This window comes from Hippopotamus amphibius, chromosome 3, assembly GCF_030028045.1.
Source record: "Hippopotamus amphibius kiboko isolate mHipAmp2 chromosome 3, mHipAmp2.hap2, whole genome shotgun sequence".
Lineage (NCBI taxonomy): Eukaryota > Metazoa > Chordata > Mammalia > Artiodactyla > Hippopotamidae > Hippopotamus > Hippopotamus amphibius.
Window position 1 is genome coordinate 145,694,702 of NC_080188.1, and position 16,710 is coordinate 145,711,411.

Consider the following 16,710-nt stretch of genomic DNA (forward strand, 5'->3'; position numbering starts at 1 on the left):
TGGTATTTGGATATTAGAATTATCACATACTGATAAAATTGCTATATATGAAATATCTGAATAAAAGGAAATCATAAAAATAGGAAAATGATGAAAGACTATTAAAAATTACCAGACAAAAAGACTACTAAAATTGTTTATAAAACAATTTTATAAAACATTTAGAAATAAAAAATACATAAGTATTAAAATTAAAAACATGAATCCACCAGTATAGAAAGCTCTACCTTTATGAAGAAAAATAAGAAACTCAAACCCCAAAACTTTAAAAAATAAAATATAAACCTCAAATTAAAAAAAAAAATCAGAGGAAAAAAAGACAAATCAGCTACTCCCCTTCCTCAAAAAGAAAAAATAGATAATTAGCGCAGACATCTAAGAAGTAGGGACTTCCCTGGTGGCACAGTGCTTAAGAATCTGCCTGTCAATGCAGGGGACACAAGTTTGATCCCTAGTCCGGAAAGATCCTACATGCCGTGGAGCAACTAAGCCCGTGTGCCAAACTACTAAGCCTGTGCTCTAGAGCCTTCATGCCACAACTACTGAAGCCTGTGTGCAACTACTGAGCCCACACACCACAACTACTGAAGCCCATGCACCTAGAGCTCATGCTCTGCAACAAGAGAAGCCACTGCACTGAGAAACCTGTGCACTGCAACGAAGAGTAGCCCCCACTTGCCACAACTACAGAAAACCCACACACGGCAATGAAGACCCAACACAGCCAAAAATAAAAAAGAAAAGAAAAAGAAGTAGCAATAGTAAAAGGGGGACATATTTTTAAAGAGATGAGGAAACAATTAAGTATGTACAACCAGAAAAATTACTTTTGAAGTATGAGGCTAAAAAGTAATGAGATTCATATAAACAAAAACTGACAGAGCTTACCACAGCCAGATCTGAACTAAAGGAACCTCTAAATATTTATTTCAGGAAAAAGAAAAATGATTTTAGAAGGAAGGTCTAATGAAAGAGAAGTGGAGGGCTAAGAAATTGGTATACAAATATCAATGTAGACAAACTTACGTTGTATTATTAAAATGTCTCATTTGTACAGTAAACAAAATGGACATAACTAAAATTTTGGTCCAAAAAAGCACAGTAGATGGGAAGAAGTAATAGAGTCCTCAATCTGTTTGGGAGCAGTAGCTTAAGACATTAAATTTAGCTTTTGTTAAATATGCACGATAAAATTCAATTCTACTAGAAAGTGCTGGAGTGAGTAGTGAGAACAACAAACAAAAACCTCAATTAAAAATAAATAAAAAAGTTTTCAATATGAAAACAATTCTGGAGATGGGTTTCACAACAATGTAATGTACTTTAAATTGCTGACTTGCATACTTAAAAACGGTTAGGATAGTAAATTTTATGTTACACGTATTTTGCCACAATTTAAAAAAAGAACTCAGCCATAAAAAAAAAAAAAGAATGAAATAATGCCATCTGCAGTAACATGGATGGACCCAGAGACTGTCATATTGAGTGAAGTAAATCAGACAGAGATGGACAAATATCATATGATATTGCTTATATGTGGAATCTAAAAAAATGGTACAAATGAACTTATTTACGAAACAGAAATAGAGTTACAGATATAGAAAACAATCCTATGGTTAAGGGGGGGGGGCGGGGGAAGGAATAAATGGGAGATTGGGATCAACATATACACACTACTATTTATAAAACAGATAACTAATAAGGACCTACTGTATAGCATAGGGAACTCTACTCAATACTCTGTAACGGCCTATATGGGAAAAGAATCTAAAAAAGAGTGGATATATGTATATAACTGATTCACTTTGCTGTACAGCGGAAAGTAACACAAAATTGTAAATCAACTATTCTCCAATAAAGGTTTAAAAAAAACAAAAAACAAAAGCAAGAAAGAAGACCAAGATAAGCATAGAAAAAGCATGACAAACAGAAAACAAAATGGTAGAAATGTTCATATGGATTAGTAGTCAAAATAAGTATAAAAGGGTTAAGTTCACCAGTTAAAGGCAGTTTGTTATACCAAATAAAGAAACAAAATCTACACTTCTATAGAAAAACCATTATTATAGCAATGATAAAATTCTATTCACTAGAAAGAAATTCCACTATAAATTTCTGTGCATTCCATAAAATAGACTCAAAATATATTAGAAAAAAAATTGCTAGAATTTCACAGAAATACTGGTGAATACATCATCATAAATGAGAAATTCCAATATCTCAATCATTAATAGATAAACCAAGCAGTTAAAAAAATAGTGAATATAAATAAGATTTGAAAAGCTCAATTAACAACCTTCATATACAGAAGCTGGCATCCAACATTGGGAAACACATTCTTCTCAAGCATATAGTGAATATTTAAAAATGAAACAGTTTAGATCATGTGGTAATTCTCAGCAGATTTCAAAAAACAGATATCATGCAGATCAAGTTGTTTAATAATATTACCATTAAAATAGAAATAAAAAATAAAAAGCCTAAATTCTGTAATAACTCAATGATCAAGGAGAAAAATCATAAAGGATATTACAATATTTAGAACTAAAAACATTTTAAATACAAAAAACAATAAAAATGATTAGTACAGACAAAAACTTGGGGATGCAGTAAAAGGTATATATATATAGGAGGAAATTTATAGCCTGAAATACCTATATTGAAACTAAAAAAAAGTTGAAATTCAATGAAATTCCACATAAAAAGTTAAAGAGAACAACCCATTAACCCCCTCCCCCAACATGAGATGATAATAGAGAACATAAATTAATGAAAAAGAAACATGAGAATAATGGAGATCAACAAAGCCAAAAAGCTTGTTCGTTGATTTCACCAATTATCCGGTGAGATCAAATAACAGAACAAGAATAAATGCACAAAGAAATAATATTAAGAAAGAAAGAGAGGTTAAAACTATAAATCTAGGAGAAATCAAAAAAGGTAGAAGGATGCAATGAAAAACTTTATGTTAGCAAAGTTTTCAACTTATGAAATGAACAAATTTCTACAAAAATAAATTTATCAAAACTGCTTCAAGAAGAAACAGAATGCCTGCATAGTCCTATAACAATTAAAGTAACTAAATCAATAGCTAACAAAATTTCCCCATCCTCCCAATGGGAAAGAATCTCCAGGCTCAGATGGTTTTACAGATGATTATTCCAATGTTTCAAGGAACAAAATGTTCCCCCTATACAAATTTTTCTAGAGAACAGAAAAAGAGGCAGTGCTACTCAGCTAGTTCTATGAGACCAGTATAATCTTGATACCAAGAAGAAAAAAAAAAAAAAAAAAAAAGACCAGAAAGATAAGAGAAAAAAAAATTACAGTCCAATCTTATTGAAGAATACAAATTAAAAATCCTTAAAAAAAGACATTAGCAAATCAGTTCAGTGATATATAAAGTGGATAAACATGAACTATGGAACTAGACTCCCTGTGTTGAAATTCCAGTTCCCCCACTTTCTAGTTCTATGGTCTTGAGCAAATGTACTTAACTTCTCTGTGTGCGATCTCACCATTTATAAAATAAAAATACTACTACTACTGCTGCTGCTGCTGGTGATACCTAAATCACAGCATTCTTTAAAAGATTAAATGATCTAATGTATGTAAAGCACTTAAAACAGTACTATCAGAACAGATGCAACATAACTGTTACCTACATTACCATATTAATATTTAGGAGACAATACATGGGCAACTTAGTTTTAACCGAGAAAAACAAAAATGGTTTAACCTTAGAAAAAGTCTATAAATGTAAGTCACCAAACCAATTTATTAAAGGAGAACAGTCATAATTCCATCAATAGATATTAACAAATTCCTAGAAATTTGTTACAATAAAGCACATTTAATAAATTCAATACCCATTTTTGATAAAAATTATTAGCAAAATAGGAATAGAAGATAACTTTCTTAACCTGATAAAAAGTATTTACCAAAAGCTTACAGAAAACATTATCACTGATGGTAAAATATTAAAGGCAATTTTTTTGAAATCAGGAATAAGATAGGGATGCCTGCTATCATCACTTCTTTTGAATGTTGTATCTGAGGTCCTAGCTTATACAGTAAGACAAGGAAAGAAAGAAAAGTTAAAAAAAAAAAAAGACTAAGAAACAAAACTGTCATTATTTTGTAAAATCTTAAAGAATCTCAAATATATTATTACAGTTAATAAGAATTTAGCAATGTCGCTAGAACAGAATTAGAAGAAAGTATAATTTTAAAGGTACCATTTAAAATATGAAAATGTAGAATAATAAATTTAAGAAAAGGTAAACAAGACCTGTATAGAATTTTTATGGAGAAACATTTTAAAGTACTTTAAGGATACAGAGAGATATACCATGTTTGTGGGTAAAAAGACTGTGGGACTGTAGAGAAAATAATTTTATGTTTTTGTAGTTAAGCCTTTCTAACATTTTACTGAAACTTGGGACATGGATTAAAAGCAAGCCTCGTAAAATAATTTATGACTAATTTAGATACATAGTGAAAAAACTCCAGAGATTCAACTCCTGGACTTACGTGTTTACATTTCAAGGAAGGGCGGAGAAAGAGACAAGAGCCTGGACTAAGGAGATACCCTCTTTACAGAGCTGGAGACTCAGACTTATCTTTCCACTGGAGTGACTTATTTATATTCCAAAGGGTCCTAGATCCTTCTCTTTGGGTTTCAAAGGAGACCCTCAGAAAGGTGGGTAGAGATAGAGGGGAAGCAGGAAGCATCCACCTCTCTCCTCTATATAAACACCCTGATTCACTTTTTCAGGACTCCTTCTCTACCAGTTTCCATATGTGTAGGGTTTTATCCAGCTAGCTCTCATTGTGTTGCCCTAAAGGTAAGAACTGGAGTACAGCAAAGCCATGTGGTTTTTTGTTTTTGTTTTGTTTTTGCTTTTTTCTGAATGTAAATTGTAATCATCATTCCTTGCTCTTGAATCCTGTATGCATTTACAATGATATTAATAAATATGGATAAGATCTGAAAGACTCAACATTATAACAATGTCAATTCTCCTGAAATTGTTCTATAGATTTAATGCAATTTTAATCAAAATCCCATCACAGTTTTCAAGGAATAGAGTTGAGATATAGACACATGCATAAATGGAAATTTAATATATTACAGAGGTGACACTGCACACCACTGAGGGAAGGTGGGGTCTATTTAGTAAATGAACAACTGGCTGGCCATGTGGGAAAAAGTAAAATTGGATCCTTATCTCATATGATACACAAAAATAAACTTCTGATGCATTAAAAATTTAAATATGAAAACAAAACTTAAAAATCCTCAAGATAAAAATTTAGAATTGTTTTCTACCTCAGATTTCTTACATAAGAGAGCAAATGCAATAATCATAAAAATAAAGATTGATGAATTTGATTACATTAAGACTAAGAACTTTTGTTAATCAAAAGATCCCATAAAGAAAGTGAAAAGACAAGCCACTAGCTGGGAGATATCTGTAACATATATAATCGACAAAAGATTAGTATGTCCAGAAAACTTCAAGAATTCTTACATACCAATAAGGAACAGACAGACAACCCAACAGAAAAATGTATAAAGGATATTAAGAGGCATTTCACAAAAGAAGAAATTTAATGATACACGGACATGTGTGAAGATACTCAACCTCCTCAGTAATTAGCGAATGCAAATTAAGACCATACTAAAACATCATTTTAGACCTAAAATGTCAATTTAGATTAGGTTGGCCAAAAATAATATATCTAGCAATACAAAGTACTGTTGAATATAAAAACTGCTGTACACTACCGGAGTATAAGTCAGTATAATCAGTGGAAAACAATTTGGCATTATCATTAAAAAATAGAATATTAGCATTGCATATGACCCAATTATTCTATTCGTGTGTGTGTGTGTGTGTGTGTGTGTGTGTGTGTGTGTGTGTGTATCTGGATGTATGTTCAAGAATGGTCATAGCAGCATCATTTATGATAGCTATCAGTTATAAGCAACCTAAATGTCTCCAAACAAAAAATTAGATAATTGTGAATGTTGAGATGTGTATTTTATAGCAACTAAATGAATGATTGACAGCTATATAGATCTTAGAAAAAATGTTGAGTGGAAAAAGCAAATTGCAAAAGATTGCATATACCATTTTACAAAGCTCAAGAACAAGCAACACTAATACACTGTTTACAGATACACTAATAAATGCAAAAAAATTTTAAGTAAGGGAATGATTGATATAAAACTCAGAACAGTGATTACCACTGTCAGGGAAGTGGGGAGAAAAGGATAGGAAATGACTACCCAGGGCTATGCCATAAAATAGGTAATATTCTATTTCTTAAGTTAGATGTTAGGTTCATTTTATTATTTGCATCAAAACTTACATAATATTGCATCTATTTTTTATATGCATCAAATGAAAAAAATCTTAAAAAGAATATCTGCTGCCTGTAGGGTATCAGGCAAATCATTTAAAACTCTTTATCAATATAATATGTTTCATTTCAGCACTACTCTCTTCTCAAAATATACTAAAAGGATTTTTTAATATTAAAACATTAAAAATTGGCAAAGCATATTACTATAAATCTAGATACAGATGCTCATCCTTATTATGTTAACTAAGTTTGGCTGAGTAATCCTACCTTTAAATACTACCTTTAAGTAACAGTAACCACTAATAATAATATTAAAACAAACAAGACCTCTGTAATAAATTCCAATTATTAAATTGACCATGAATATAAATCAATCTATACAAAACACTGCTTGAAAGCGAATCAAGAAAAAAGTAAAAATATACTAATCTAATTCACTTTGACCTTCATAGCTTTCTCTGTTAATCTTTTTGATTAGCTTTATTAGCAAAAGATTATTTATTTTTAATTACCACCATTTTTGTATGGGTAACAAGACTTATAAGTCTTCCCCAGAAGGATTTCATCTGTATTATCAATGAATTATATACAACATCATTGAATACAACTTATATTGCACCATAAACCACTCATTTCTTTTTTGCATTGGATAGTATTAATTCCACCATTTTAAAATTTGTTAAAGGCAAAGTACACACAGCATGTCATTTAAATAAAGTATTTTTTCTCTAGTGATTAAATATTATATACCCTATTGGACTGTGTTACAGTGTCCTAGCTGTTAATAAATTTTGTTGTTTATAGTAACATTTACGTGTTCACAAAGTTCTTACGAAAATAACTTTAGCTTATTCCATGCTTCAAAAGGTAAACTGACATCTAAAAAATGATTGAAGAATTAAAGAAATTCTCTATCATAATATTTTAAGAATGTTCATATTAGCAAGTCACAATGAAAATATGCCTGTATTTTTCACTTTTTCCATAGACATTAAATAAATTTTTATTATTCTCTCATTCTTCATAATATTTCTTTTTCAATAACATTTACTTTTAATCAAGTCCTTTGATTATTAACTCTCCAAAAGAACAAGATTCTGAACTTTGAAGCCTCAAAAATATAAAAGTTTCTTCATGACTAGCCATTCATCAAATGGCATACACCAAAATAATTCTTAAATTTTTAAACCAACTCTTTAAAGATAAAGTATACTATATATTATTGTAATTCATTATGAATGCTTTCAGTATACAAACTAAACAAGATTAAGAATCGAGAAAAGGCTTTAACAATCTATCTATATATTTTTACCTTATTTAATTCTTCCCTTTCTTGTTGTAATGTTTTGATTTGTTTTTCATAAGCCTTGATTTGTCTAAAAGCATCATCTAGTTCTCGCCTCACAGAATTAGCTTCTTCAAGTTGCTGTTCCAAGTGACTTGATTCTAAAAACAGGAAACAATGGTTCTTTTACTATTTGCAGAAAAATAAATACTCAAAACCAAGGTTTAAAACAACTGAATTTAAAAAAAATTAAGTACTTTGAAATTGGTATTTGGCTTATGGACACCACATGCCACTGACTCATGACAATTAAATGCTTATCAGTTCTCTGTAAAGATGGTGAATAGGTAATGCCAGTGTGAAGAGCAATTTTTATGTGCAAAGTTTCTGCACAAAATTTATGTGCAAAAATGCCTTACATATCTACTAGAAAAACAAAAAGATCATACTTCCAAAACACAGTACTTTCAGAATCAATTAAAACCTTAAAACTAAGAAAAAAAGAACACAACCAATCAAACAAACAAAACAGATCAGTTTTCCTCTACTGGTAGTTAGCATTCTTCTGCTGATATTACTCAAATTATTGTACGATGGTTTTGCTTCTACTTGTGATTTCAGATCACCCCACCTGGTTTCACTAGTGGTGATTTGAAGAATAAACTCTGATTTCTAAAAGTAAATATCTGAAATAGGCTTAGGGAGTTGAGTAACTTGCCTAAGGTCACATTGCTAAATGAGTATCAGAGCTAACTCCAGCCCACCAGTCTTACATCAACCTTTCCAACTTAAAAAGTAATGTAATTATATAATGTTTAACATTATCAGCTCAGAAGAGTTATTATAAAACAAAATTTTTAATCTTAACATATGCTTAAATAAAATTTAATAAATTGATATGAAGTATCCCTAGCATCAAAAGTAAATTAACAAATTAAAGAACTGAAACCAGTGAAAACAGAGAAATCTAAGTACATTCATTGTTAATTTTGTTCTGGATATTTTCTATTCTTTACAGCTTTGTTACTCTGAGTGTCATCCCCAGACAAGCAGCATTAAGATCCTCTGGGAGCTTGTTAGTAATGCAGAATCTCAGGCCCCATCCTAGACCTAATGAATCTATATTCTAACAAGATTCCCAGGTAGCTCATTCACAAAGTAAAGGTTGGGAATAAATGCACAAAGCATTGCACATTGCTGAGTTTGATGCTTTCAATAAATGAAGACATGTTTATAATACATTAGTCCCGTTGAAAAGAGCATTTTCTTTGTATAGACAAGTCCTGTAGCCAAGAAGTCACTTAACTGTATTCATGTATTACACACTAACTGGTTCTAGAATCCTTAAATAAAATAATTTATTAATATTCAGTGCCCTAAACATATAGATTTATTAAAAACTTATTTATCTTAGGTATTATGAAAGTCTAAATACATTTATAGATAGCATAGTTTTTAGCAATTTTGAAAATATCTGCAAAGTTGCATCTAATTAGTTTTCGTTTTGTCTAATAGTATGTATTAATAAGTGTTTTCCTTGAAGAACAATAAAAAAAAAATCAATGGATGTTTAATCTTAAGGATCACAGGGTACTTAGTCTTATATTCAGAAAATTACATTTTACCATTTTCTCAAATTTCAGCAGTTCATGTGTGAATTTTTCTGTTTATACAGAAGTTTCTGTATAAACATCTTAAATTTTCTTTCAAACATCTTTAAAGGTATTTTTTTGTTATTTTAAGTTTTCAGCATTTTTAGGATTTCAACGATTTCTAAAGTAGGTATCTATTTACTTTGTTATTTCTAATAACTTGGAGTCAAAATTTAGTATGTGACACAGCTGATTTCTGTCATTCCTGGGGTCATTTTAATCAAATTTTATGGTTAAGGCATATCAACCTAGAGTAGTAACATGGTACATTTAGTAATGCTTTCTGAGAATGCTCACTTCCTTTCTACTACTTTGAAAAGTTCTTCCCTTGCTTGCTAAAATTTTTGGCAAATGACTGAGTCATTCACTTATCTAAACTGCTCTTTGTTAGAAACAAACAAACAAAATCAGTATTTCTTAAAATGTCTGCATCATATAAAGTTTACAGCAAAATGTATTAAATGTGATAGCTCTGAGGTGTTTTTATTGTTTTATTTCAATATAGGTTAAATTTTAGTTTCATCCCAGACATTTCATGTTGGCAGCTTTGCAACGGAGTTAAGTAGACACAGTAAAACCCTGGATTGTAAGTAACTTGTTCTGCGAGTGTTCCGCAAGACAAGCAAACGTTTCTAATAAATTGTAACTTGATAAACTAGTGATGTCTCACAATACGAGTAGTATGTGACGCCAAACATCACACAATCACAACTGAGCCAATGGAGCTGACCACTGACGAACTGATGGATCTGCATTGCGAGCAACAGCAAGAGGTTATGGAGGAGGAGGAGAAAAAGGCAGAGGAATCCCGCACTACAAATGAGATTAGGGTGATGTGTAAAATGTGGGAAACAGTGCAAAATTTTGTAGAAAAGCACCACCCAAATAAGGCTGTAGCAGTGCGAGCAATGAATCTGTTTAATGACAATGCAATGTCACATTTCTGCGAAATCCTCAAAAGGAGGCAAAAGCAAGTGTCATTCGATAGGTTCCTTGTTAAAGCTGCATGAAAAGAAAAAGATCCCATTGAGCCAATAGAGAGGAGTGATTCTGTTAGTGATAGTGAAAGTCCTCCTACACAATAACTCTCCTCTCTCATCTCCCTCACACCAGCCACGAAGGTTTTAAAAGGTAAGTGAAGGTAAATTTGTTTATTTTTCTTTATATTTTGTATTTTCTTTGCTACTTTGTATTACATTACTGTATTGTAATCATTTTTATATGAATATTTTGGGGTTGTGGAATGAATCATCTGAGTTTCCATTATTTCTTATGGGGAAATACGCTTTGATATACAAGGGCTTTAGATTACAAGCATGCTTCCAGAATGAATTATGCTCGCAAACCAAGGTTTTACTGTATATAAAATACATATCAGATTTTCATGACTCATATTTCAGACACTTTAAAAATGCCTGAAAAACTCAAAACATTCATTTAAACAACAGGTAAATTATGAGAAGTTCATGAGGAAATGTACTGGATAAAGAAGTTGGAGAAGACAAATTCACCCAATTATTTATAAAATCCACTAATATGGAGGGAAGTATGGTACTTATAATTTGGAATACACAGAATTTTGTATACCCCAAAGATAAAAACCCCAAATCAAGAAAAATCCAGAATGTATTGAACTTTGGCCAGCTACTATAAAATGGTTCAGGCAGAAGAGCCTTCACTTTCACTACAACAAATGGTAAATTGGACTAAAATTTTGAAAGAAATCCTCAAAGACTATGAAAAATATCTATTAAATATATGGCAACATCTGTTAAATATATGGCAACATGACTAGGCAAAACATTTAGATGAAATTATTAAAAACTAGTTTTAATAAATAAATAGAAAAGTAGTACTAGGGAAGTGAGGTTAGTTCATACCAACTAAATGGTTCTTAACTCGCTGCTGCTAGTAGAATACTGAAACTCAATCTGTTAGTAATAAGATTTAAGTAGGGCACAATACATATTAATTTTCTTTGCACTGTGCGGTATACAAGAGAAATATAAAATACGGGCTCTGTCTTGAAGCGGACAGGAAGACAAGAGTAACACTCAGTCATAAATAAAGCAGAAAATCAAATGCAAATTGTGTGGCAGGTTATGCGGATGATAAAGGAATTAAGAGAAGGGCATGACTAAAGCGGCACTCACAGTGGAACACTGGTAAACTGCAGAGGGGCTGAGACTGGAGTCACAGGAGGTGGGCGGAACAATCAAAGCACCTCCCTCTGATACACAAGAGCAGTGTCACAGCTTTCCATTATGGTCTTATTTCTCAAATAACTCATAACTCTTCTGATGTGAAGAAATTTTACTTCTAACCACAACGAAGGAAAATAGATTCCCCTATTACCTTCCCCTCCATTCACTATTTTTCTCCCTTACTTACCTAACGTAGGACAGTATGTGTGTGTGTTTGTATGTATGTGTGTGTGTGTGAGAGAGAGAGAGAGAGACAGAGACAAAAAGAGGGAGAAAGGGGACAGAGGGAGACAGAGAAAGGGCAAGGCTGTTTCAGTTTAGAGTTGGAGAGACACAGATAGTACCTGGAGGTGCAAACCACCAACCTTGAGGCAATGAAAAGAACAGGGGTTATAAAGCACATTATAGGTTACAATAAATGTTTTATTTAGAAAACAAAAAAACATTCCTTTATTTTCTCATGTAAAAATATTAAATGAGAATATGAACTTTTATTTTGTCTGCAGATGGTCAATATATACGTACTAAGTGTCTGTTACATGGTATCAGGAAACTCTGTCCTGCCTTCCTAGAGTTTGGAGTGTGATGAGGAAACCAGATATTAAAAATAAACTGTAAATAATTATAAATGTATTAAATTTTTCTAGGACTTAAAATATTGGAAAACACTGCCATAGGGAAAGAAAAGATAGAAAGACATTAATGATGGGTAACAAATATCTTGCTTATGAAGTATCTAGAGGCACAAGAGAGTGAAGGTGATTTGGATACTTTTTTCCCTTTAGAGCCAGGGCTAAAGCCACAGGCACTACTCATCAGGCAGGTCCTTAGGGCAAGCCATGTTTTATCTCTAGCTCTTCATCAACATATTTAAGATGGCTTGGATACAATTATGAATAAGACATAGATATAACCTCAGTTTTACCACTATGCCTCTAGTACCTAGTGTAACTCTTGGTACACAGAAGCAACTCAGTAAGTATGTTTATGGATTGAATTAAGAAAGAATAAATGTTGCTGGTGGGAAGGTAAATGGTGCAGCCACCGTATGGCAATTCCTAAAAATTTAAACACAGAATTACCATATAATTCAGGAATTCCTCTTATCATATACCCAAAAGAAGAGAAAGCAGGGACTTGAACAGATATTTGTACACTCATGTTCACAGCAGTATTATTCACAATAAAAAAAAGCAACCCAAGGGTCTAGCAATAAATAAATGAACAAAATGTGGTGTGTGTGTGTGTGTGTGTGTGTATATATATATATATACACACACTGTGGAATATTGTATAAGGTGGTGTGTGTGTGTATATATATATATATACTGTGGAATATTGTATTAAGGTAGGAAATTCTGATACATGCTATAACATGAATGAACCTTGAGTACACTATGCTAAGTGAAATAAGTCAGTCAGAAAAGGACAAATATTTTATGATTCCATTTATATGAGGCTCCTAGAGTAGTCAAATTCAAAGAAACAGAAAGTAGAATGGTGGATGCCAGGGGTTAGTGGCTGGGAGGAATAGGAGTTATTGTTTAACGGGTAAAGTGTTTCAGTTTGAGATAATGAAAGGTTTTGGAGATGGATGGTGGTGACGGTTGCACAGCATTGTGAATGTGCTTAATCTTTAACTGAAATGCACATTTAAAAATGGTTAAAATGGTCACTTTTATGTTATGTATTTTTTACTGCAACAAAAAAGGTTAAAAAATGAATGAATGAATGAATGACAGATACTGAAGAGATGGAATAAAATCAAGAGTATCATGTGACTAACACATGATCAAGAAAACAGCACTTGGGAAGGAAGAATACTGAAAAGAGGGATATAGCCTTTTTCACACATTATTTTCACTGATTCTATTCCACCTCTGGGAAGTGATAAAATATAATGAGTAAAGAGTAGTCCTACAAGCACCAAATTTAGGGAGAAGGTAGCAGTAAAGTAAAGGAAGGACATTATTCAACCAATAATTTAATGGCCATCAATTTCCCCAATTGGGTGACTCCAGGGGCCATTTATTTGTATGTAAGGGATGTGAGCATGTTGGGAATTGTCTATAAAGACATAATGTAGGAAGATACATCAGGAAGTGGTCAGAGATTTCCAAGAGTGAGGTTTTGTTTAGTCGTTCATTCACTCATTCATCAACAAATATTGACTTAGGGGTTTTTATGTGCCAAGCACTATTACAGACACTTAGACATGTCAATGAATAAAATACTCAAAGTCCCTGTTTTCAAGGAGTTTAGAGTCTATTGGTGAGGTAAGTAAAGCAATAAATAAACTGTAAAAAATGTGTTGGTGGTGAAAAGTTTTATAGAGGAGTAGAAGTTTGCCAGGTGAAAAGTGCTTCCAAAAAACAAATTAGCAAAAAGAAAGAAACAAATAGATGTTTAGATGGATAGATAACAAAGTGAATGAAAGGGCAGTGGAGAAAAAGAAGATTAAGTATAAAACAACAACCAAATATGTGAAAAACCTGGAGGTGATTAGGTGAAACTAAAAGCAGTTCACCATGGCTAGGATCAGTGGGTGAGGGAGTAGCAACAAGAAATGAACCTGGAGCATGTATGCTGAAGCTGTAATGTGACCAGATCTATATTTTAAAAACTTACTCTGGGGACTTCTGCTTCAAGAAAGATGGAATAGATGTATTCCCCTTCTTCCCATTAAGTACAATTAAGACCCCTGGACATCATACATAAAACAAACATAAGGAGCCTGAAATTAGAGAGGAAAAGGATGACTGGCCAGAGACAACAGAACCTGACACAGTGTGTCAGGAACATTGAAACTACACAGCGTTAAGTTCCCTGGGTTTTCTGTTTGGTTCTTGTTTCACAGACTCATAGCTGAAGAAGCCAGCAACCCAGAAATACCAACGAAAGCCCTAACAAAAGGCTACTCTATCCAATTAAAGAACCAAGAAAGGGGCAAACTAGCAAGACAGAGAAGTTTTAGAAAAATAACCACTCTGCTCAAGTTAAACACCACAGAGAACACTGTGGCCCCATGCCCACCTGTGTCAGCAAAAGACAAGTGAGGAGCTATTTTTCCAATCACAAGTCTACAATGAAGTGCCCACACATACCACAAAAGTAATTGGGGGGGGGGGGGCAGGATGTTCAACCCCCTTGGCTGAAAACAAGCCCTTTCCCAAACACCGTGTCAGCGGAGATCACACGGGGAGCCAGGACTTCTATCCCCGCCCCCAGCAGTAATGAGCATCTCTCCTTTCTCCCCATTGGGGTGGTATCAGAAAAGAGTAAGAACGTTCACCATTGCCCAGAAGTAATAAGGCCACCCCTACTACAGTATCAGTAGAAACCAGGAAGGGGGCTGGAACTCCCATTCCCTTCCAGGAATAACAAGGAGCCCTTCCTTAGGTATCAAGGGAGGCCAAGTGGGGAAATTGGATTTCTACCTCGACCTGGCAGTAAGGAGATGGCAATCCCCTTTCCACTGCTGGAGTGGTGTCAGGAAAAACCAGCTAAAATGGAATGTTTAAATAAGATCAAGTCATTAATCAAAATCACTCATCCTACCAAGAACTAGAAAAATCTCAACTTGACTGAGAAAAAATCAGTGGATGCTGACACCAAAATAACAGAGATGTCAGAATAATCTGACAAAATATTAACACAGCTATGATAAAAATACTTTGATGCGCAATTATAAACATATTTGAAACAAATGAATAATAGAAAACCTGAGAAAAGATACAGAAAGTCTCAGCAAAGAAATGGAAGGCTAAAGAAGAACAAAATGAGGGACTTCCCTGATGTCCAGTGGTAAAGAATCCACCTTCCAATGCAGGTGACAGGGGTTTGATCCTTGGTCAGGGAACTAAGATCTCACATGCCATGGGGCAACTAAACCTGCATGCCACAACTACTGAGCCCACTCGCCTCAACTAGAAAGCCCGTGTGCCACAAACTACAGAGCCTACATGCTCTAGAGCCCATACACCACAACTACAAAGCCTACGTGCTCTGGAGCCTGCACACCACAACTACAGAAGAGAAAACTCACATGCCACAACTAGAGAGAAGCCCACACACAGCAACCAAAGATCCTGCATGCTGCAACAAAGATCCCACATGCCGCAACTAGGACCTGGTGCAGCCAAAAATAAAAATAAATTAAAAAAAAAAATAAAATAAATAAAAACAAAATGAAAATTTTAGAAACTAATAAAATAAAAATCTTGGTAGATAGATTCAGCAGCACAAAGGAGGGATCAGAGGGATCAGTGAACTGGAAGATATAACAACAGAAATTAACCAATCTGAATAACAGGAAAAAAACTGAATGAAAACAAAAATGAACAGAGCCTCAGGGACTTGTAGGATGATTAACAAAAGATTTTACACTCATGTCATCAGAGTCCTAGACAGAGAAGGAAAAAGTAGGCAGGTCTGTAAAAGTATTCAGAGAAATAGGGGCTAAAAAAATGCTGAAATTTGGCAAGAAGGATAAATCTGCAGATTCAAGAAGACGAATAAACACCAAACAGAATAAACCTAAAGAAATCCAAGCCAAAACACAACATTAAACATTAGAAAACTAAAGAAACATTAAAACCTTGCAAGCAGCCAGAGAAAAACAACATCTTGCACAAAGGGAAAAAAATACTCAGAATGACAGTGAATTTCTCCTCAGAAAACATGAAGACCTGAAGGAAGCAGCATGATATTTTTCAGATGCTAAAACAAAAGAACTTTCAATCCAGCTCCTATGCCCAGGAAAAATATTCTTTAGGAGAAAAGGGAAAATCAGGACATTCTCAGGTGAAGGGAAATGAAGAGAATTTGTTGGTAGAAGACCTACCTTAAAAAAAAAAATGGTTAAAGGAAGTTCTCTAAACAGAAAGCAAAAAATAAAACAAGGAACTCAGCAGTATCAGGAAGGAAGAAAGAGCATCATGTAAAAATATGGATAAATACAATATTTTTTTTCTCCCCTTAAGTTTTCTAAATTATACTTCATGGTTTAAGGAAACATTATAACCTTGCCTGATGTGCTTCTAAAATATCTGGAGAGGACATAATTAAAACAATTATATAATAAACAGGGAGAATAAATAGTTCTCATCAACATAAAATAGACTGTTACAAGATATTTTATGTATGCCTCATGGAAACCACAAAGCAAAAACCTTCAGTAGATACACGAAAGAGAAAG

At 33.2% G+C, this 16,710-nt stretch overlaps 1 protein-coding gene across 6 annotated transcripts in view; it reads right to left on the reverse strand.

The window, feature by feature from the left end:
• CDC42BPA (CDC42 binding protein kinase alpha) overlaps positions 1-16,710 on the reverse strand; it is a 338,413-nt gene that overhangs the window by 106,862 nt on the left and 214,841 nt on the right. For all 6 annotated transcript variants that reach the window (XM_057729074.1, XM_057729072.1, XM_057729071.1 and 3 more), the window contains exon 12: positions 7,685-7,818. In XM_057729074.1, coding sequence (XP_057585057.1) covers positions 7,685-7,818 — 134 coding nt within the window. The remainder of the gene's footprint in view (positions 1-7,684; positions 7,819-16,710) is intronic.